General features: G+C 28.1%; 1 protein-coding gene across 1 annotated transcript in view; it reads left to right on the plus strand.

Moving 5' to 3' along the window:
- The window catches only part of LOC107455061 (Myosin 81F), a 191,188-nt gene that overhangs the window by 106,683 nt on the left and 60,647 nt on the right, over positions 1–23,858 (plus strand). The window contains exons 3-4 of the mRNA XM_071183863.1: positions 20,131–20,193; positions 22,068–22,211. Coding sequence (XP_071039964.1) covers positions 20,131–20,193; positions 22,068–22,211 — 207 coding nt within the window. The remainder of the gene's footprint in view (positions 1–20,130; positions 20,194–22,067; positions 22,212–23,858) is intronic.

Here is a 23,858-nt window from a genome sequence, read left to right on the forward strand (position 1 = left end):
AATGCATACTTTAAAGGTAGCATAAGTAAAAGGAGCACATCATCAAATATAGAAGTTATTACTAAAACTTAATAATTTATGATGTAAATCGTTTTAACCCTGATTCACTAGATTCAAATGTAGTATTTTTTTAAAATTTTTAATTTATTTATTTTTATTTATTTATTTTTTGAAGTAGAATGAGGTAAAATAAGTTACGTTTTTACATTTTGTCGCCATTGTAAATTTTAATAGAGCAAATGATATTTTTTACTTATTAAGAATAAAGTTTTTTTTCCAAAGCGTTTTTAGTGATACTGAGAAAATTGAGTACTCTAATACCATAAAATTTCAGAAATGTTCTCATTTTAGTTTTCTGGACTTAACAGCGTTGAATTCTGAGTAAATACTGAGTAACTGTACGTGAAGGTTCTTTTTAAGTCCAATAATAAACTTTTTAAGATCTTGGTCAATACAGCAGATCAAGATTATTCTGAAATATTTTATCATGTTAAAATATTACTATAGGTTTGTTATAAATATATAACATCATTTTTAAGAGGGCAAATTAGGAAAGGATAACTTAGGATTATGCAATGGGGAAGTGCTCTTCCAATAATTTGTTTACATTATGATGTTTTCAATTTTTTTCAGTAATTGAAATTTCATGCCTTACTTTAGGCTTGTCTGAACTCACTTTTTCTAAACTTATAATTTTAAATTAGTAACAGAGGTAAAAAAGAATTTGCTATGAAAAGGTTCTCCCTGGTATAGTGTCTTTTTAATTGCCTGGATCAGTTTGGTGTTTGACTGAATACAATTGATCAAATTAAGATTATTTTGCTTTTAATAATAACATGACATTGTCAATCAAATTTTATTTCATTTTATGACAAGCATTGAACAGAATACCCGATACTGAGTTTACAACTGTCAATGTTCAACTCCATAACCTTGTAATTTTGAACACAACCCAGAAGACAAAGGAACTTCTGGTTTAAGCATTGGAAAAAACCAACTTTCTTGGAGGACTTTATGATTGAATCTACCCGCATTTGTGTTACATTGAGAGGAAAATCACACGAAAACCTTCCAATGTTATTCCGATTGCAAGTTGTTTATAAACCGAGAACCCCTGATTCGTCTATCTCTAAGAATATTTTTAGTCAGCACTGTGGTCGGTGCTAACCGGGAGCATAATCAATCTTAATCAACCAAACACGGCTGGGAGTCGAACCTGGGTCACCTCATCGGGAAGCGAACGCTTTATCCACTGAGCCACCTCGGCTCTGTCAAGCAAATTAAAATTATTTTAATAAATTTTAAGTTTTTAATTGTGAACAAAAACGACGTAAAATGTCATACTGCATGGTTCAGATTACTTTGGTGCCGGACTTTTATACAAGCCAAAAATATTCATAATATTTTGTTCTTAAATGATGTAAATAAGTTTTAAAACTGTTCGTAGCATGATCTCTTTCCTTTATTCTATTTTTATTTAAATCATTCACACGTATTTCTTGTCGGTGTTTTAATATGGTGGTGTTGAATAAATTCGTCAATGGCAATAATAGTTGCTTTTTTTTTCTTTTCAAATTGAATATCCTGTCTCGAAATTTTTATATCCGGGACATCCTGGTTTCCGTTTCCTGTAACTACTTTTTTGCTGTCTTGGGCGGGAAAAGTGACGCGTAGTTTTGATAAGTTTTAGATTTTCCTTTTAAATTTTGTTTTGTTTACTTTAGTTGAAATTGTAAAATTTTGTTATTTATTTTAAGTGTGAAGAAATGTATTGCTACTTTTTCATAAGTTTAGGAAGCGAAAGTAATTTTTTTATAACCGTCGTTGAACAGCCGACCCAATTTGTTTGGGTTTACGACTACTAATGTTCAACTCCGTAGCCTTGTAATTTTGAACCCAATCCAGAAGACAAGAACCCAATCCAGAACTCCTGGATCAAGTATTAGGAGAAATTTGATGGAACTAACCCGCATTTTCGTTACATGGAGAGGAAAACCACGAGAACCTCCCAAGGTTAGCCTGACGGCAAAGGGACTCTAATCCGTAATCCGTTTACCACTGAGGATATTTCACGTCAACACTGTGGTCGGTGCAAGTCGGATGCGGTTTCGTATCGACCAGCCATTGGTGGAATTCGAACCCAGTACATCTCATTGGAAGGCGAACGCTCTATTCCCTGAGCCACCCCTACATTTCGTTGCACGTAGGGATTTTTCAATTGGGTTCACTGATTTTGAGTAATTCACGAAAATTTAACTTATTTTGTCTTTTTTCTTCTTCAAAACACCTCCTTTTTATGTTTTTTAACCTAAAAAAAATTTCTGCGTACACCAAAAACTACATTCATGCAACAAAAACTACATTTCGTTGCACGTAGGGATTTTTCAATTGGGTTCACTGATTTTGAATAATCCACGATAATGTAACTTATTTTGCCTTTTTTATCCTTCAAAACACCTCCTTTTCATGATTTTTTAAAAAAAAAAAACTTCTACGTGCATCAAAAACTACATTCATGCAACAAAAACTACATTTCGTTGCTCGTCGGGATTTTTCAGCTGGGTTGACTGATTTTGAGTAATTCACGAAAATGTAACTTTTTTTTATGTTATTATTTTTTTTTTAAAACACTGCCTTTTTATGAAATTTTTAATAAAAAAAAGCTTCTACGTGCAGCAAAAACTACATTCATGTAGTTTGAAAAAAAAAATGAAAACGAACTTAAATTTGGTTATTATTATTTTTTTACTTATGAGTACAGCAAATTATGGATAATTCAAAAAATAAATTATAATCATTAACACTGCATTATGTAAGCGCTATTCTTCTACATTTTTGTATTTGTAACATTATAAATATTAAAACATGTACGTAAATTTTTTTTAAAAAACGTATTATGTTAAGTTTATTAAAATCGTTGTCAAATTCATTAAAAAAAAATCCTTTTTTCATTGTGTTGTTCCCCCCATAATTTTAAAAATCTTGTTTCTTATGAGATATTTGCATATTACTCTCATTTCTAATATTTCACATTATTTTATGCTACTTAAAAAAAAATCACATTACATTTGCTTAATGTTACAATTATTTTTATATAATCAAAACCTATTTGTTTTTTTACTTAAAATATTGTTGTTTCAACGAAAAACATTATCCAGATCCTTATAATTATCAATCCCCTATATAAGTCACCATTTATTTTGCATGATATATTTTATAAGCTTTAATTCTCTTTTTTTTCATCCTTAATGTTACTTTTTATTCAAATCTTTATTTAATTTGCCGTCTAAATTGTGTACCGTTTCTTTGTATATTCCGCACCCCCAATGGCTCGTATTTCTCTTTCTCCCTGCATGATGTATTTCCATTCATGCATGAATTTTTTTTTTTTTTAATTTCATTTTTTTTATCCCCTCATCTTCGTATCTTGTTTTTATGTTGTTTTTCCTTCCCTGCATTTGATAAATGAAAACGGTAAGGGGTTTATTGTAAGCTCGGTGGAATTGTTTCTTTTCAACAAATCGATATTTCAAAAATGATTTTTTTTAAAAAAATATTTAACTGTAACTGTAAAAACTGTTCATTTTAATTCATTTATGTAAGTTTTATGATTTTTATTGACGTAGTTAAAAGAGAGAAAACTAGTTATTTGAATAAGAATTAATTAAAGTAACTGATAATTTAAGTGTAATTATTAACTATCTATTGTAGACAGTTTCGGGTTTTATTGTAAGCTCGGTGGAATTGTTTCTTTTCAACAAATCGATATTTTAATGTCGATTTTTTTGTAAAAAATATTTGACTGTAACTGTAAAAACTGTTCATTTTAATTCATTTCTGTAATTTTCATGATTTTTATTGACGTAGTTAAAAGAGACAAAACTAGTTATTTGAATGGGAATTAATTAAAGTAACTGATAATTTAAGTGTATTAATTATTAACTATCTATTGTAGACAGTTTCATAACGAGCATAAAACATTAAAGACAGTATGTTCAGTGCGCAAAATAAACTAAAAGTGATGATTTCGCTCAAATTTGGTATTTTGCCATTTAAAATTGTATTCTTTAAAATTAGGGAGAAATTTTTTTTCTTATAGTTCAAACAGTTTTTTACTTTTATTAAATAATAATATTTACTAAAAAGTTGTATTTTGCATGGAATTATCTATATAGATAAAGAAATTTTATAATTTTATGCAATTTTTTTTCACTTCGGTAGAAAAATTCTCGAGATATGGTAAAATACACCAAAAATAAAATTAACAGTAAGGAGTTCGAACTTCGAACCCGCTCTTCAGACCAAACTACTGGAGCCATATTTCTTAGATTGCATCTACTTCCTATGTTTGGAGGGTCAGTAATCCGAATCCATGGAAGAAAGTAAGTATGTTATTTTTACAGAGATAGTACGTTTTTGTGTCTGGTTGCGTAAATTAAAATATCGTCAGCACTGATTAACTAAGTTATTTGAGGTCACTCCTTCGAACCATAAAAATTGAGTCTCAGAACGTGAAGATCTTATTATTAGATCAAAAGTTATTTTAGTGGTCCGTTTATTTTTTTGCGCACTGTACATTCTTTGAAATTTTTAACCATAATATCGTTCAAACGTGCTGAAACCTTATTATGGTATTAAGTTGAATCATATTATCGCACTTCTTAATCTTAATTACTCTATACTATAGTTCAACTTAAAACTGGAGTAGTTTAGTTAAATACCATATTAAGGATGCTGCAAAGTGACACAATATTATTGTTCAAAGTACGCATATTGTGGTTAAACGTTGAATCCGTTTTTCTGAAAATTGAATGACTATGTGCGTTGCGAGTATGACCTAATGTTCTTATTAAATTACATAATCTTATTGTTCGCAACATACAAAACACATACACATAGCAAAACATACTCCCTTTCAGTTTTTTGACAAAACATATGCGAGATGAAGATTTTCCAAACCATTCCACTTTTTAGAACTTTTATAATTTGAAACAACTATAGTGTTCATAATTGCAGTTCTGCTTTTTTCCATATTGTTTTCCCGCTTTATTTTGTTTTTGTATCAGGCATAGTTTCTAGCACTGTTTGATTGTGTTATTTTGAGCATGTATTATCGTAAGTTCATTTTTTAATTTGAGTTCAGCGCATAGTTGCATTTGACTTTTGTGTCATGAAATTATGTATTCAGTCTATCAATTAATATAAATCAATTCAATCTATTTTTATAAGTTTTACAGAAGTGCAAAAAACATCTATTAACCATACATTTGACATCGTGTGTATATTTTGGAAAAAAGCCAAAGTTCATGACTGTTTTATGATAGTTTTTGACGTCATAATAATTTTTAGTTTTTATTTAAATTGTTATTTTTTTTTTAAAAATTTTTTTTTTTTTTTTTTTTTGGATTAGTTTTGCTATGAATGCTATGTCGTTAAAACTTATTTTTTACTTATTTCTCTTCGTGCTTAAACAAATATTGCAAAAGTTAAGTAGCAAAATATTTTTTAATCAATTAAAAAAAATAAAGTACTTTTGAGAGTTTTATTATTATTATTGTTTTCTTCTTGATATATTTCTATAATTTTTTTAAAAAATTTATTTTGAAATAAATTTTTTTTTTTTGTTGTTTCTAATGTCACTTGCCAATCCAACAAGCCTGCTTGATGAAACCGAGGCGTATTTAAGGCAGAGGGTGCGTTTCTTGTTTTCAGTGGCGCCACCTATGGCTAAGATTACGACTTCAGCAACACACACGCTACAACCCGTTTTAAAGGCTGACCCATTCATTCACAGATCGTAATTTTGACTTGAACCAGAGAACGATCAATCTCCAATTCTCCGATTAATCTCCACCCCCAGAGGTATGATTTGTTATTGGAATATGAAGGACTTTGCGATGCGACAGATTTAACGTGCGCCAGTCACTATTTAGGGGAGTTTTCGACAGGTGGGGATCAAACTCACGACCTCTTGGACACACGGGCCCAGCGCCCTTCCAACCAGGTTACTGAAAAAAAAGTGACCCTTTTTTTAACTGATAAAAAGAAGTAAAATGAAAAAAATGAAAAATGCTTACAAAAAAAATTAGTTTTGGAAAATAATTTTAAGAGATGTTTTAAAAACTTTACATTTTAACCCTATACGTCGCCAAATACAATAATATGAGATTTTGTAACTTTTGTTTTTTTTGGTGTAAGTTGAGCATGACTGGAGACATATTAATTTAATTCATTCAAAAATTGAATCTGAGTCGAAAATTTATTATTATTTATAGTGTAAAGTAGGTTTTTAACTTAGTTGCCCCAATTGCTTCCGTAATTTAGCTTATCTGCTTTGATCATTTTCTCCTCGTGACGTCACGAATGCGTCACAGCTGTCAAGCGTATTGCTGTTTCCATAGCAACCTATATTCTTTTCCGCTCGTATCATTCTATCTTCCATTTAGTGGTGTGGTTAGGTATATCATCACGCCAGCATCGGGGATCTAGTGAGAAAAATGAGAAAACTGAAATGATGCTCCACCAATTATGTCCACCGCCTTCACATCTGTGGTTTTTATTTTTCGTTTTTTTTTTCTCTTTCTTTTCAATCCAATAATAGAGCGCCTTTTTTTTTATCTCAAAAAGTTTAAATAATCTAAAAAATTTCAGAGTAATTTAATTAATATTTTATGCTGGCAATGTAAGTGAATGGATTAAGTATGCTAAATTTTAATTTGTTATTCGAAAATTGTGTTAAAACAATATTACAACATATTTTACGCTTACAATGCCAACCGTTTAATCGAAGAGAAATCGTATTACAATGCAACATTTGCTTGGACCTAAAGGTTCTCCTATAATTTAACATGAAATTTAAACTTGGCACTATTTGCGTTATAAAATAGTGCGAACAATTGAAAAAGAAAACGGAACAGCTGGTAGTTCAGGGTTATTAAAAATGCAGCCCTAAAATAAAGAATAATGTTTGCAACTTTGAGCAATGTTACGTCATCGTTGGTTGCGTTGTTTCATTTTTAATTGTTAGAAATTTCCCCCCAGAACATGCGATTTTTCGGTGTTTTTATTTATTTGAAACTTTTTTATGTCTTTAAGCCCATAACTATTGAAACCTTGAAGCTGTTATGTTGAACCTTGAATTGTTTTTTGAAACCTTGAGCTGTTTATTAATGAAATTCAATCACATTTATACAATTTTCAATAAAAGAGTGTGTTTGTAACTGCAAAATTAGAAGCCATATCTGACATGTTATTCCCTATTTTACTCAATACTGTATACTTAATGAATCAATAAAAAATTTTCAATTTTATTTAAAAATAAGTTTTTTTTTTAAAATGCTTTTTGCTTGAAGTTAATTTTAGTGTAAATCTGTTTCTAATTGATAATATTTTTTAAAAAAAAAGCTTATTGAAGGGAAGACAAAATGTTTTAAAAATTTCGTCTCGAAACTATATCAAAAATACTTATGTAAAGGTAATAAAGTAATAAATTTAACTCTGTAAAATGTTGCTTTATATTGAATCTATCTTACTTCTAATATTACGTCAAGATTGTTTCAGATGTGCTAAATGCCTTATCTAGATACTAAATTAAAGAGGGAAAAAAAGGGTTAAATTCAACAAATTTTTAAAAATTTTATTCCACTTATTGTGTCTATTGATTCCAGTGTAATCAAGTTCATTGACTAGCAGTTTTAGTAATTATTGCTAATATTAGCTAATTTATTGAAATTATTTTTTAATTATCTGTTGTCAGTTTCCGAAGAAAGAAAATTAAAGAAAAAATTTACATCCACGTGATTATCTTATTTTATTTTGTGTATTCATCTTCAATTCAAGCACATGGAATACATTTCCTACTAATCCAATCCTTAGAATATTTTTTCCCGAAAAAAAAATGGTTTTTCTAAAACTAAAAATTTTGTTTAATGATAAAAATAATCAGCAAATGTTTTTGACATGATAAAAAATGGGTGTGATAAATACTTTATTGAAGACTGAAATGTGTAATTTATTTAGATTAGATTGATATGAATCTGTAAACATGCAAACCTTATCCTTAAATTGTTTTTCTGTCATTAATAACCACGGTTCAGTAAATTATGACTGAACAAAACAGACACGCAACTGAAGAAATTTATTGTTCTATTTATAAGCAGTGTCCAATATGTTTCGCCGCACTTTTCTTCTTTATAATGATAAAATAAACGTGAATCAATTTATCAATTTTAGTTACTTTTTTGAATAAAAGCTCATAAAATCGCTTAAGAGTTTCAATTTCCTTTAGGAGTTTGATTTTTGAGGGTTTTGTTTCGCATTTATTTGGGTTGGGAACTTTTGAAAATATTCTAATTTTTCACGAACTTTTGTTCATTTAAATATTCAAACAGGCATATGCTATTTTTATAGCTTTGCATTTAATATATAATGATACTCAATAGAATAAATGTTATTCTTCTAAATGCTTTTTTTTATTTTTTATTAATGAATTGCTAATTTAGTGATTTGTCAAAATTTGGATTTTAAAAACTTTAACAATTTGGATTAATGTTCTTTCTGAAACAGGATAATTTCGCAAAATACTAATAGTGTTTTAATTTGTGACAATCATTTTCTTGTTTCAGATAAAGCAATATTAAATGTTCATTTTTCTCATTATTTTTCTCTGTTCTGTTTGTATTTTAAGAATGTTTCTAATTTATTTACAATTATTTATAGTAAAAAATAAATAACTCTTTAATCTGATGAAATTTAAAATTAGGTAGATAAAAATATTCCTCCGGTGTGGGTAAAAAAAAGAATCTTTGCACGTTGATATTTGAAAATAATTATTGACGCTATAGCGTTTTGGAAGGAATCATTTTTTACTGTGGGTTAAAAAAAGAATCTATTTGCACGTTGATATTTGAAAATAATTATTGACGCTGTTACGTTTTAAAAGGAATCATTTTTTATTTTGGTTTAAAAAAAGAATCTATTCGCACGTTGATATTTGAAAACAATTATTGACGCTGTTACGTTTTGAAAGGAATTATTTTTTATTTTTTGAATTAAATTTGTAATTATGAAAAGGTTTTTTTTTTAAATCTTCAATCTTCCTTCAAAAAGGATACCGAGGATAAATTTTTGATGAAATGCATAATTCTATCAAAAATAAATGGGATGTTTTTTTTTAATTGATTTGAGGTCTATATTTTTTGAACGTCATTAATTTACTGAGTTTTAACATCATTATCTCAATGTTAAGTCTGAACATCATTGCATAAGTAAGTATTTGAGTATCATTAGTGAAATATGCCGTCTTGTTTGTTTCTAAAAGCATTTTTGTTGTTGCCGTTGTAAATAAAAATACAATTGTAAGTTTATCTACTTATTTACATTCTGTTTTTCGAAAAATTCTTTTTTTTTTAAGTAATTCTTCATACCTTTTACCGTAAGCAAAAATGCAAATATTAAGTAGTTCTCCCATTTCTTTTCTTTAATGCTTATTTATAAATTCCTTTTCTTTAATGCTTAATTTTCTTTAATGCTTATTAGTTTTTATTTATGTCGCCTATTTCGTCTTATTTGTACGTTTTTACTTTCATAATGAAAGATATATTTTGTAAACTGCTGTTTAGTTTTTAAAAAAAAATTTTTTTTTTTTGACCTTAAAAACAAACATTTTATGAAAATGTGTTTGATACATTGGAACTATTGTGTTTTATTTCTTAAAAATTGCATTTTAAAGAACCTAAAAGAACTTTCACAGAAACTGTGAATGTTCTTTTAGGGCATAGTTTATCGTAGCTATATATTTTTATTATGTAAACAAAACTCGAAATATAATAAGCCGTAATATATATTCTATATTAATTAAATATTTTAATTTTTACGCAAAATGGAACATTTATGTTATATTATTTGCCATTCTTTGGGTAAATAATCCTTTTTCTTTGGAAAAAAGTTTTCCTAAGTTTTTTGTTTTCTTGCGAACATTGATAAATGTTTAGTAGCTACAACTTGCTCTAACTGTTACGCTGTTATTTCAAATCTATTTACGGTAAAAAGTACCGGCACCCTGGATGCATCAACCGTAAAATAAATTTTACCGTAAAATTTTATACTGTATATTGTACGGTAATAATTATTAATTAACAGTGATTTTACAATAAATAATATTGTATAAAAATTACACTATATCAGATTTTTTGTTCCGTTAAATTTTAGTGTATGAGTGGATTTTACGATAAAAAGTACCGGCACCCGAGATGCCGCCACATTTTACCGTTATTTGATTTAAAATTTTTTTAGAGTGTATGTACATTCCTAAGTGGATTCAATTTTTTCGAATTTTTTTGCAATTACAGAAGGTTTTTTACAAATTAAATCTTCCTTCTAAAAAAAAAAGGAAAAAGAATCGTAAAACGCATTTGAATTAAATGCTAATTCCACCAAAATGAAGTTTAATATTTTTGTTTCGTTATTGATTGAGGTCTATATATTTAAATACCATTAGTTACTCTACTCCATTTAAACATCATTGCTTAAATTTTGTAATGCATGACGTTTTATTTTCTTATAAAATACATTAGTGGAATTGCCGTTTAAATAAAAATGTAATTTAAAATTAATTGACTTGTTTACATTCAGTTTTTTGAAATATATATATTTTGTTTGAGATAATTCTGCAAATGATTCTATCGTTATCCGAAATGCAAATATCAAGTTTTATTATTTGTTTTGAATACTTTTTATGAAAATGAAACAATTTTAGTTATAGGTACTTTTTTTAAAATTTTTTTTATTTATTTATGTGTCACGCGCTTCCACAATTTTACTCATTAATATTTTTAGGAATTAACGATTTGCGTTGTAAACTGTAGTTTAGTATTGATTTAGTTTTTCTTTGAGATGTTTATTTTTGACTTCTTGATTTTTTTTTTAAAGCTTTATGCTTAAAATCCTTCTGTTCAGTTCTTCAGATGGTTAATTTTTTTTTCATAACGAAACTAATATATAAAAATCCGTATGTTCAATATCAATTATAATTTCATATTTGCACTGAATTAAAAATAAATACCATCATTCTTAGTGTAGATCGATCCTAAGTTTTTTTTCCTTTGGAAAAATCATTTCTTAAGTGAGAAGCTTTATTTGCTGGTTAAATTTTTAAATTTTATTAAATTTTTAGTTGCTGCAATCTAATTGTAAAAAAAAAGGAAAAAAAAGAACGCAAAACGCGAAATGGCATTTCTTATTGTTAAAATGTAAGACTTTTTAAGTAAATTCTGTATTGTATTTGTTATCGAAAATAAAATAAAATTGACCTTCAAATGAATTATTTATTGTTTTAAATAAACTGCTGCAGTATTACAATTCGTTATCTAATAAGTATCGTAATGACTTTGTTCTAAATTTAAAATTAAAAATGGTGCCGAAAATTCGCCATATTTACTGAATCTCTTTCTTATTATAACTGTGATCTTTTTTCAATATTTTAAGTATGTATTATTTTTTGAATTCTTCTTTATTCACTTTAAAATACTAAGCATTACAAATCGATGTGCAGAGATCTGTAATTCTTGTGAGATTATATGTCATGAATTTTAATGCAAAATTCAGAAATGGCTATAGCGCTTTAATATGTAGCTTATTTTTGTCTATGTTTTGTAGAAAATAAGAACACATATTTTTGACACACATATTATACATTGAGACTGTCTTACGTTTTTATATATCTTTTAAGAATATTTCTTCATTCATATTTATTTTGAATACAATGCAAAAGTATTTCAACCTTTGTATGTTTACGTAAAATTTTAATAGTTTTAATTTGTGATCTATCAGTCTAAAAAAATTGATTTGTTGCAATTTCTTGCTAAATCTACTTACCCTTCTTGCCATCAGAGTGTGTTATGATGTTTCATGTGGTTTTTAAAAATATTACTTCATTCATATTTATTTTGAATACAATGCAAAAATATCTCAAACCTTATATGTAAGATTTCATAATTTTAATTAGTGATTTGTCGGTCAAAAAAAAATCAATTTGTAGCAATTTCTTGTTAAATCTACATACTCTTCTAGTCGTTAGAGCGTGTAATGATGCTTGAATGAAAAAATAACACTTTGCAAAAGTTTCTTCCCCTCCCCCAATAAACGGGGGTTGGTGAAATATCTCAACCCAACCGTTCTCGAGCTTTATCTTCATTCACTTCATCAGGGTGCTATGCTCGACTAATATGTTGATAACTGCAACTCAGTATCAGTTGACTGAATCATTTGTCTTAAGTGAGTAAGAGCAGTATCTGGTTTTGACTTGTAATTTTTACTTAATTGGGTGGTTTTGATATTTTCTNTGTCGTCAGAGCGTTTAATAATGTTTCGTGTAGTATTTAAAAATATTACTTCATTCATATTTATTTTGAATGCAATGCAAAAGTATCTCAACCTTTATATGTTTACATAAAATTTTCATAGATTTAATTTGTGATCTATCAGTCTATAAAAAATTGATTGGTTGCAATTTCTTGCTATATCTACTTACCCTTCTTGTCGTCAGAGCGTTTAATGATGTTTCGTATAGTTTTTAAAAATATTACTTCATTCATATTTCTTTTGAATACAAAGCAAAAATATCTCAAACTTTGTATGTAAAATTTCATAATTTTAATTTGTGATGTATCGGTCCAAAAAAATCAATTTGTAGCAATTTCTTGTTAAATCTACATACTTCTCAGTCGTTAGAGCGTGTAATGATGCTTGAACGAAAAAATAACACTTAGCAAAAGTTTCTTCCCCTCCCCCAATAAACGGGGTTGGTAAAATATCTCAACCGTTCTCGAGCTTTATCTTCATTCACTTCATCAGGGTGCTATGCTCGACTAATATGTTGATAACTGCAACTCAGTATCAGTTGACAGAATCATTTGTCTTAAGTGAGTAAAAGCAGTATCTGGTTTTGACTTGTAATTTTTACTTAATTGGGTGGTTTTGATATTTTCTTTCGGTGTATCACATATTCCAAAAAAAAAAAAAATTTTTTTTTTTTTTTTTTTTTTTTTTTTTTTTTTTTTTTTTTTTTTTTNTCAGATTTTTTTTTTTTTTTTTTTTTTTTTTTTTTTTAAAGAAATCATAGCAATACGTTAATCGCATAGACTAGAAGCTCCCAAAGTATGTGCTTGTGGTCCCCATAATCCATAGAGCTGCTGCTATTAATGTGTCTAGCTGAAATTTGTTTATACTGCCTTAATAAAATGAAAATTTTCGCTCATATCTCAAAAGTATATCTCATAGTAGCATCAAGATTGAGCACGTGAAAAATATATACTTCAACTATATGTTGAGATTTTGTAAAGAGAACATTAAATAAGATTTGTCTTCTAATACCGATTTTCTTGCATAACGATTAGTGTAAAAAATGGAAACAGCATTAAAAATGGTCTAAATTGCTTTTCTATTATATGTATAACTATAGAACTTCTCTCGCCAGTTGTCTAGAGAGGTGTCAATGGTTTTGAGTTTAAATTATTTCAAGTTGTGGTGTAGGGAAAAAAAAATCATTGTATCAGTATCAGTATCAGTGAGAGATATATCAAAAACTCCCTTCAGTATAATAATTTTTTTTTTACCTTTAGTGTCCGAACTAGTTTATCTAGTTCTTACTTTGAGAAAAGCGCATTAAAGATTTTGAAGCTCTTATGCCATTAATCTGATCTATGCCATTAATCTAACCTAGTGTTTCCCAAAGTGTGGTACGCGTACCCCCAGGGGTACGGGAACAGTTTAGAGGGGGTACACATGCTTATGCGAAATATCTTGCAACAAACGAAAATTTCGAATAATTTCATTTAAAAACGAAGCTAGCCATGAAAATGTACGATTACGTATTTTTTATTGGCTATTTTTTGCAGAGTTAACAGTTAATAATCAGTAGTATCAACAGCCAGTTGTGAATTTTAACTTTTGTGCAATTTCTTATAGTAAAAAATACATTCATTTTTTTTATTAGTGGTGCGCAGCGTTACGAACAATTTAGAAAGGGTACACAAAATTCATAAGTTTGGGAAACACTGCAACCTATTTTATTTTATATTTTATAACCATCGTTGAACAGCCAACCCAATTTTGGGTTTACGACTACTAATGTTCAACTCCGTTGCCTTGTAATTTGGAACCAATCCAGAAGACAAGGAAACTCCTGGATCAGTACCCATAGAGGTATAATTTGTTACGGGAACATGGAGGACTTTATGACTCGACGGATTTAACGAGCACTAGTCACCATTTACTACACGGGGATCGAACCCACAACCTCTTGAACAAGGGCCCAGTGCCCTACCAACCAAGCTATCCCGCTTCCATCCAAAAAAAAAATGTGAAAGACCAGGTTACTCCCAAACGTTTGGTTGCGTCTTAAAGCTAACAGCAACTTATAATTAAGTATCTCCCTATGTAAAGGCGCTCAAATTATTTTCTTGGGTTTCTGTCATTTTTCGTAACTCGTAAAATAGTCCAATAACCCCAGACAAATGGCTTTGTGGAATCCTATCTTTTCCATTTTCTTCCCCCCTTTTTTATTTTTCCTCATTCATTTTCAACTTTTTCCCCAGTTTCTTGTGAGCTCTCTCGGCAGGGAGCTTTTCTAACCCCTGCTTCTAAAATGAAATGCAAATGTAACTGAAAGTAATTTCCATAACCGGCACATAAAGTGTTAATGACAGCAGAGGGGTGGAAAACAAATCGAAAGGCGGAGGAGTGTGAAAAATTTCTTTGAAAACAAACAGACCTAGGAGAGCTAAAGTGAAAGTAAAAAAACACGAATATGCGTTGGTAATATAATTTCGAATCCTTTTTCGATTCTCGATGCCTCATCACAAATCCAATTGAACTCTTATTTTCTGAACTTTGAAAATTCTTTTTGTTTTCACCCCCCTTTAGTATTTTTTATTTTTATTTATATATACTCGTTTTCTAGTTTGTCTGTGTAAATTATTTGATAAAAATAAGCAACTTTTGTTGAAAATAATCTTACTTTATTTTCTCCCTCCTGCTGATTCTTTTTGAGACTATTTAAATTTGTTTTATTAAATAATGATAATCAAGTACTTTTTTTTTGGTAATTTAATAACTATGATAATGAAGAAATATTTTGTAAATTTTTTTTACTATTTGCAAGAAGAGTATATCATTTTTATCATTGTTCCAACTTATTTAGTACCATTAGAATATTTTTTTTTGTAACGTAAATTTAAAAAAAAAAATAAAAATGTAAATTGCTTTCAAATAACAAATGTATGCATTTCTTAACTTACGTTTGACTTTTTTAAAACAAATTATTACTCTTAAAGTGTCTTGATATGTAAGTATGTACTAATAAGTATTTTTTTAAACAAAAAAATTAAAATTTTTTTTGAGAGAAATTGTTTGGAAAAATTGCATTTTTTTAAACAAAACATTTTTAAATAGTACATTTCTGATTTTTTATACTTAATTTTTTTTTCACTTTCAACAAGGTTTTAGGAGTATTTATTTAGCTTTGTTTTAGCTTATTTAAGAGCATTAGAATAATTTTTTTATATATTTAAAACTACGAAAAGATTTTTTTTAATCCAACTATAAATCGCTTTCATGTTCTGAATAACATGAACTTACGTTTGATAGTTATAAAACATTGTTTTAAAATGAGTTATAACCCTAAAAATGCTTCGGTGTGTTTTATAGTTAAAATATATACTAAAAAAATTTTTTTTTTTTTTATGATCGATCAAATCATATTTTGGGTTATAAATTGTTGTTCAATAGAGCAATGAATTCTTTTTTTTTTCTTTTTGCATAGAAGTAGTGTCTTTTCTTTTTGCAATAGAAGTAGTGTAAAATTTCAAAACTAAATTTCGTCAAAATATTTTAGAATGTTGTGATTTATGCTGAGTGTAGATTACTTGTGAGTGTTCTTTAAGTGTATGTGAGTGTTCTTAGTGTATTTTAAAATCCTTAACTGGCATATTTGAGAAAAGCTAACATTAGATGGTACATAATATTTTACTCTCCAGTATAAATGATTTATTGCCCGGTTGTATATAAAGCGGATTGAAATTCATCGTTATTTTTAGTGATAAAAGTAATGCCTGTAAAATATAGTTGCACTTTATTACGTATTTTTTAGCGGTGAATTACACGATAAGCTCTTTGTTTTCTTTTCTAATTTAACAGTCTTATGTATCAACGCCCTCGTCAGTTTTTCTAATGAAAGGTTTAAATATGAAAAAAATAATAATAAAAAGGCGCCGAATGATAGTCTCATCGCTCGTGCAGCTGTTGTCATTACCTCTCGAATCATTAAGCCTGCCGCAATTCATCACAGTGACGGTCACAATTAACTTGTGTCTTGTATTTTTCTCCTCTCTTGTCACTTTTCATAATTGAAATGAGGCCTAGGTCTAATGAACTCAAAACAAACTGTCATCATAGACATTAATGAATAGTTTTCTTTGAAATAAAACTTTTGAGACTCATGCTAAAATTCAAAGTTTATTTATCAAAATTGTTTTATTCACTGACAATTACAATACTGTACTGTTTTTGCTTTAATCATCCAGATTTAATTAAAATTTCATTTTTATTTAATTTTTAATTGTCTGTTGTTTCAAATGTAAGTAAATAATTGGCATTTTTGGGACCAATTTGCATTTCTGCTACTTAGTGAAACATATTGTATTTTTCTCCTCTCTTGTCACTTTTCATAATTGAAATTAGGTCTAAGTCTAATGAACTAAAAAAAAACTGTCATCATAGGCATTAATGAATAGTTGTCTTTGAAATAAAACTTTGAAACTTATATTAAATTCAAAATTTATTTATTAAAATTGTTTTATTTTCTAACAATTATATTACTGCACTGTTTTTGTTTTAATTGTCTAGATTTAATTAATTTTTATTTAATTTTTAATCGTCTTTTGTTTTAAATGTAAGTAAATAATTGGCATTTCTGTGGCCAATTTTCATTTCTGTTACTTAGTGTAACATATTGTATTTTTTTCCTCTTTTGTCACTTTTCATAATTGAAATTAGGTCTAAGTCTAATGAACTAAAAACAAACTGTCATCATAGACATTAATGAATTAATGTCTTTGAAGTAAAACTTTGAGACTCATACTAAAATTCAAAATTTATTTATTAAAATTGTTTTATTTTCTAACAGTTATATTACTGCACTGTTTTTGTTTTAATTGTCCATATTTAATTAAATTTTAATTTTTAATTGTGTTTTGTTTTAAATGTAAGTAAATAATTGGCATTTTTGTGGCCAATTTACATTTCTGCTACTTAGTGTAACATATTTTATTTTTCTCCTCTCTTGTCACTTTTCATAATTGAAATTAGGTCTAAGTCTAATGAACTAAAAACAAACTGTCATCATAGGCATTAAAGAATAATTTTCTTTGAAATAAAGCTTTGAGACTCATACTAAAATTCAAAGTTTATTTATCAAAATTGTTTTATTCTCTAACAATTATACTACTGTACTATTTTTGTTTTAATCGTCCAAATTTAATTAACTTTTCATTTTTATTTAATTTTTAATTGTCTTTTGCTTTAAATGTAAGTAAATAATTGGCATTTTTTTCGACCAATTAGCATTTCTGCTACTTAGTGTAACATATTGTATTTTTCTCCTCTCTTGTCACTTTTCATAATTGAAATTATGTCTAAGTCTAATGAACTCAAAACAAATTGTCATCAAAATTATTGAATCATTATAATTAAATAAATATTGCTTAATTTGTCTTTAATTTTGATTTAAAAATAATAATGCATGCGTTACGCTTTAGAAATCTTATGAGTCAAATTATATTAATTTCTTTATTTTATTTTAAAATGAAATCATTGTTCTGAAATTAATCTTAATATTTTTAAACTTAAATATTTTATTTACTGGAAGCTCAAACAAAGTATTAAATTTGTTATGATCCTTATCCAAAGCAATTTCTTTTTATGAAAAGCTTATTTATCTTTAGTTTATGAAAAGTTATTTTAAATCCTTAAAATTTTTAAATAATTTTTTATGATGTTACATTGATGATACTTATGCTGCTAATCAGGATTATCTTTTATACTTTCTTCGGGCAAGTTTTTTTTCTTTTCTTTCAACTCACTTTTCGACGCAAGTAATTATTTTTCAAAACCTCAGATTATTTAAAGGGTAAATACCTATAATAACTGATTTTATTTGATTCACTGATTTTCTTTTTTAGAGATTATAATTCGTAATCTGAGTTGATTTTTAAACCATTCATTTTATTGATTTTTAACTTCATTTAAATATTGTTCATTATTTCCTCCAAACTAAAATGGTATTAGAATTGTAGCAACTTGTTGATGAATAACAGGTGGACTTCAGCGCACAGTGGTCAGAACATGAGAAAAGCTGGTCCCAAAATTAAAACTGCTCATAAGTACAAAACATAGATCTTTTTTAGTTGGTAAAATTTTATTTTATTTTATAACCATCGTTGAAGGGCCGAACCACTTTTGAGTTTGCGACTACCAATGTTCAGTTCCATAGCTTTGTAATTTTGAAACCATTCCAAAAGACAAGGTAAATTCCTAGACCAAGTTTTGGAGAGAAATAGGCTTTCGTGGAAAACTTTTTGATGAAACTATTCAGCATTTGCGTTACATGAAGAGGAAAACCACGAAAATCTCTAACAGTTAGCCTGATTATAAATAGGACTCAAAAACTTGACGTAAAATATCCTCAGTGGTAGATGACCACTGAGAATATTTTATGTCAGCATTGTGGTAGGTGCGGAATTCGTATTGACCAGCCGTTGCTGGGATTCGAACCCGGGTCCTCTCATTGGGACGCGATCACTCTAACTCCCGAGCTACCACGGCTCTCAGAAAAGCATAAAGCATTATCGAGAAAATCACTCTAGAAAATATTCTAAATCCCACAACATTGAAGACTTGTTTAAGCGATTCTCAATAGTGATCCACTTATTTCTCAACTTGGTAATAGGTATAAAAAAGTGTTAAAACAACTCGATCCCATGGTAAAATTCTCTTAGTTATAGAAAATAATTAAAACCAATGGAATAATTATGGAATAATGGAATAATTACATGATTTTTATATACATTTTGTAGAAAAGAATGAAATTATCGTATAAAACATTCCACTAAAGGTGATAATTTATTAAAATAATAATTTTCTTTAGAACTTGTTCATAAGAATGCAGATTTTATTACTATTTATTCTTTTATTTTTCTTTCTCTTTTTTGCTTTTTTTGCTTTTCTTTTTGTTTGTTACTCCCCATAATGCCATTATGAGCTTTGGTTAATATGCGCATAATAGTAACATATCAAGATTAAATGCACAAAATAATATTAAAATATAACTTTTTTTTTGAAGTAATATTTATGATTAATTCGACAATATTGGATCAGCCATTTTGGAAAATGGAAATTCTAACCTTAGATTCTTAATCAATGTCCTCAAAAACCCTTATATTAATTAATTTTAAAAAAAAATATAATTGAAGTATGAGTGTAGGCCAGCTTTATCCGAGATCCAACCACTGTGCCGAATTCTATTTGATTTCGAAATAAGATCAGAAAAATTAATTAATTATTAATTATATTAATTATTTACTTAATTATTGTGATTAATTATTTACTTAATTATTGTGATTAATTAATGTAATAATTAATTTCGTATTAACGAGAGAAATGCATGGAATATTAGAAAAAAGTATTTGTAAAAATCACAAATACGTAAAATGAAAAAGAAATTCATGTATAATTTATTTCAAACTATGTCGAAATATTAATTTATGTTTAAATGAAAATGTTTGATTAATACGAATCACATCGTACTAGCGTGGGGGGAAAATGCAAGAAATATGTAAATAAAATTTGAAATCGTAATTAGACCAAATTTTGAATAAATTAAAGGATGTTAAAAACAGTAGAGTTAAGTCACAACCAGTGAAATTATTTTATTTTCTATATTGAAGATTGTATTTTATGTAAATTTTTATCATGTTATATTATATTCATGTTGTTCATATTTTAAACTTATTTTTGAAATATTTTTATATATTACTGCATCTTCAAAATTGATTTTTTTTCTTAACGTTTAATTAGACCTATACTGGCACAATTTTAGTTGCAGTGAACCCATACAAAGAGCTGCCGATTTATGAAACGGTATGTATATTTTTCTTACAATAATAGTTCAAAGTTGATTTTTATTTTGTTGTAATGGGACATTATTTGGTGTAAGTGGTAATTAAAACTATGCTAATAGAAGTTTATCTTATTACCCAAACTTTACAAAATTATATTAAGGGGACCGGAAAGCATTTGATGTTTGTTATCACGATTTTATTTTTAATCAATATTCATCCTCGTATTTCTAATCAATATTCACCCTCGTTAGCAACAACCCTTCAATGCCGGATCGAAAATGAATCGAAAATAATGAATTGGGTTTTAAAACTAAAGAAACGACATTACTTTCCTGTCCCCCTAATAATTTTAATGTGCGTAATAATTATAGACCTAGTGCACAAAAAAAAAGCGGAGCAGTTGAATATTTTTTGATCTATTAATCAGGCTTTCACGTAATGTATTCTTAATGGTGAGCGGGTTGTAAGTTTGAGTCCCTTTTAATGTTAATTTTTATTTCTATTTATTATGCTATCTCTTTGGAACTATTTAAACGTATCAAAATCTTTTTGCACACAGTTATAAACCCTGTTTTTCCATAAATGTTTTTATGCAAAAAATTTTCAATAATTAGTAATAATATTTTGCTGTTAATATTTTGCAACAAATATTTTACTATTGAGTTTAATTATGATAAAAACTTAAATTGTAAGGGTATAAAAATTTTAAAATCATTTTTATAAATGTGTATAGCACAAAATCCAAAATGAAGAAATTCAGTAATCAATAGCCCTTTGAAGCAGATGGGATACCGGGGTGTCCCTTTTTTTAAATATTTTTTCAGACCCTCTAATCACAAGCAAAAATATATTTTTGGTATATATTGGTATTTTTGGTATATTTTGGCTTAAAAACAATCAATAATTACTAAAAAAATTCGGTTAGATTATCAGAATTATATTTGCACTTAAATATAAAATCCATAAAAAATAGTGTGAATTTTTATTTTTATTTTCATTCATATTAAAAAAATTATCAATAATTGGTTTTGTAAATTAAAGAAATTTCAATAATGAATTACTGTTTCTATTAGATCTAAATAGTTGTAAATGAGAGCAAATTAGAAAAATTATTGTTTGGAAGTCAGCCGTGTGTGAAAGATTTTACCTTTAACACAGATAAAAGACACAGGTGTTTCATGCTGTATTTCCCAACCATAAATTATCAAATTGCTAAATATAATATTTTTCACTTATTTTAACCTGAATTTATACAGAACAATGAAAAAAGTATGAAAGATATGTTTACTAAAAATTCTGCGTCAAAGGATATATAAGAAAATTAACGATTTGAACGAAATTAATTCTCGAGTAATAAAAATACGACTTTTTGGAAGTATCGTGCTTAGGATATTTTCTTTTAATTATTGATAGTGGATCAAATGTTATCCATGAGTTCTTTTTTTTTTCTCTTGCTCACATTGTACAGTATCGTGCTTAGGATATTTTATCGTGATTAGGATGGAAGTATCGTGCTTAGGATATTTTCTTTTAATTATTGATAGTGGATCAAATGTTATCTATGAGTTCTTTTTTCTTCCTCTTGCTCACATTGTACAGTATCGTGCTTAGGATATTTTATCATGATTAGGATGGAAGTATCGTGCTTAGGATATTTTTTTAAAATTATTGATAGTGAATCAAATGTTATCCATGAGTTCCTTTTTTTTCCTCTTGCGCACATCGTACAGTAAATCAGGATGACTTAGTCATCTGAAGCATCTCTGCCCGATTTTAGAGTCATCATCATTTTTTTTCTAAAAAAAAAAAAAAAAAAAAAAAAAAAAAAAAAATCTGGCAAAGTTGCTTTAGTTTAAAGTGAGTATCTAACTATGTATTTTGTCCTCGTCATAGAATTGGGTGTTGCAATACAGTGGTAAAAAGATTGGCCAGCAAGATCCCCATGTGTTTGCCATTGCTGAAGCTGCTTACAATAGTCTCCAAACTTTAGATGAGAACCAAGCTTGTGTGATAAGCGGTGAAAGTGGTGCGGGAAAGGTAACAAATTACTGAATCTTTCTTACTACTGATTCTTTTCTTTCATTTTTTTAAGAAATAAAATATCTATAACGAATAGCATTGTATGGCGCACTCTTTTATGAAATGCGTAGAAACCAATGTGTTGTTGTTGTTGTAGTTCATTTACGTCGCACTAGAGCTGCACAATGGGCTATTCATCCCTGAGGATGATCCGAAGACATGCCATCACAATTTTGATCCTCTGCTGAGGTTATGGCACCCCCGCTTCGGTAGCCCGACGATCTGCACGCGAAGTCGAGCACTTTACGGTAGAACAGTTTAATGAAGACCAAAACCGTGCACCCTCGGTCCCTGCGCAGATTGATCCAAGTGGTCACCCACCCGCACACTGACCGCAGCCAGTGATGCTTGACTTCGGTGATCTGCTGGAAACCGTGTCTTAACGATCAGTCCACTGCGGGACGATAGCATGGATGAAGTAATAATTTTTTAAGAACTCTACTAACTGTAATTTTCCAACTTAAAATAAATTTTCCAGTTTTGAAAGTACATTTGAAATGCCTAAAAACGCAGAAGATCAATGCAATCTTTATATCATGACTTATCTGTAGTCCAGAGAAAAGTTAAGGTATATTTTAAATAAATAAAACAAACAGTATTTTCTAAAAAAAATATTAAACAGTAAGATAGTTGGAAGAAAGAGAAAATAAATATTTCCCTAAAAGATTTCCACAAAGGAAAATTTTTTTCAGTTTGTCTAATTCAGTTTGTCTAAAATTTTTTTCAGTTTGTTGCCCTGGTTATGACAAAGCGTTTTCTTTGTATATATTCGAAACTTAAATCACACAAAATGTGTTCGTTTTATTTCTTCCCTCTATTTGTATGCTAAAATAAATAAAGTGATGGAATAAAAGTTGACACAATAAATAAATACCCTGCTTTAAATTTAAGGAAGAATGCTATGAATTTGATTGTAGTTCTTTATATATATCTATCAAGCATTATTGTATTTTTTTTCAACTACAAATATAAATTTGCTTTTATTCAACTCTTTCCTCTTAAATTATTTTTCGCTTATTTTGTGTGTGTTTTGTTTGGATCAAAAATATATTTTTAAAATAAATTCCCAATTAAAAAAAAGTTTAAATTTTTTTTATATAAAAAAATGAGCTATGAAATTTTTAACGAAAATTTCTTTCTGCTTGTGCTACTAACCTACCTCTTAACCATGGTTTCTCATAAAAGGTTTGTCTCGTAGAAAATAAGCGTAAAAACCACAATGATAATGATAGTTAACCGAAAAACCAGAATCGCCATGTTTGTCGGAAATAATATCAAAAAATTCTCTTATTAACTAAAAAGTCAGGGTGCGTAGCGTTTTTAAAAAGTGCTTAAAGGTGCTTATTTTCAATTTTCGTTTTTTAAAAGTCCTTAAAGGTGCTTTTTTCATTGGGTGTTTTTAAAAAGTGCTTAATTTTCCCTTTTTCAAAATGAGAATTTTCCTTTACTATGTTGATTTTCGCTTCGAATTATGCAAAAATACACAGTTCACATTGTTCTATTCAACGTTTTTACAATTCATTCAACCACTATCTATTTCGGTGTATAAGTCAGTCCGTAGCGTATAAAAACGTCATTCGTTTTACATGTTTCAAAATTTCATGA

This window comes from Parasteatoda tepidariorum, chromosome 8 (genome assembly GCF_043381705.1).
Source record: "Parasteatoda tepidariorum isolate YZ-2023 chromosome 8, CAS_Ptep_4.0, whole genome shotgun sequence".
Lineage (NCBI taxonomy): Eukaryota > Metazoa > Arthropoda > Arachnida > Araneae > Theridiidae > Parasteatoda > Parasteatoda tepidariorum.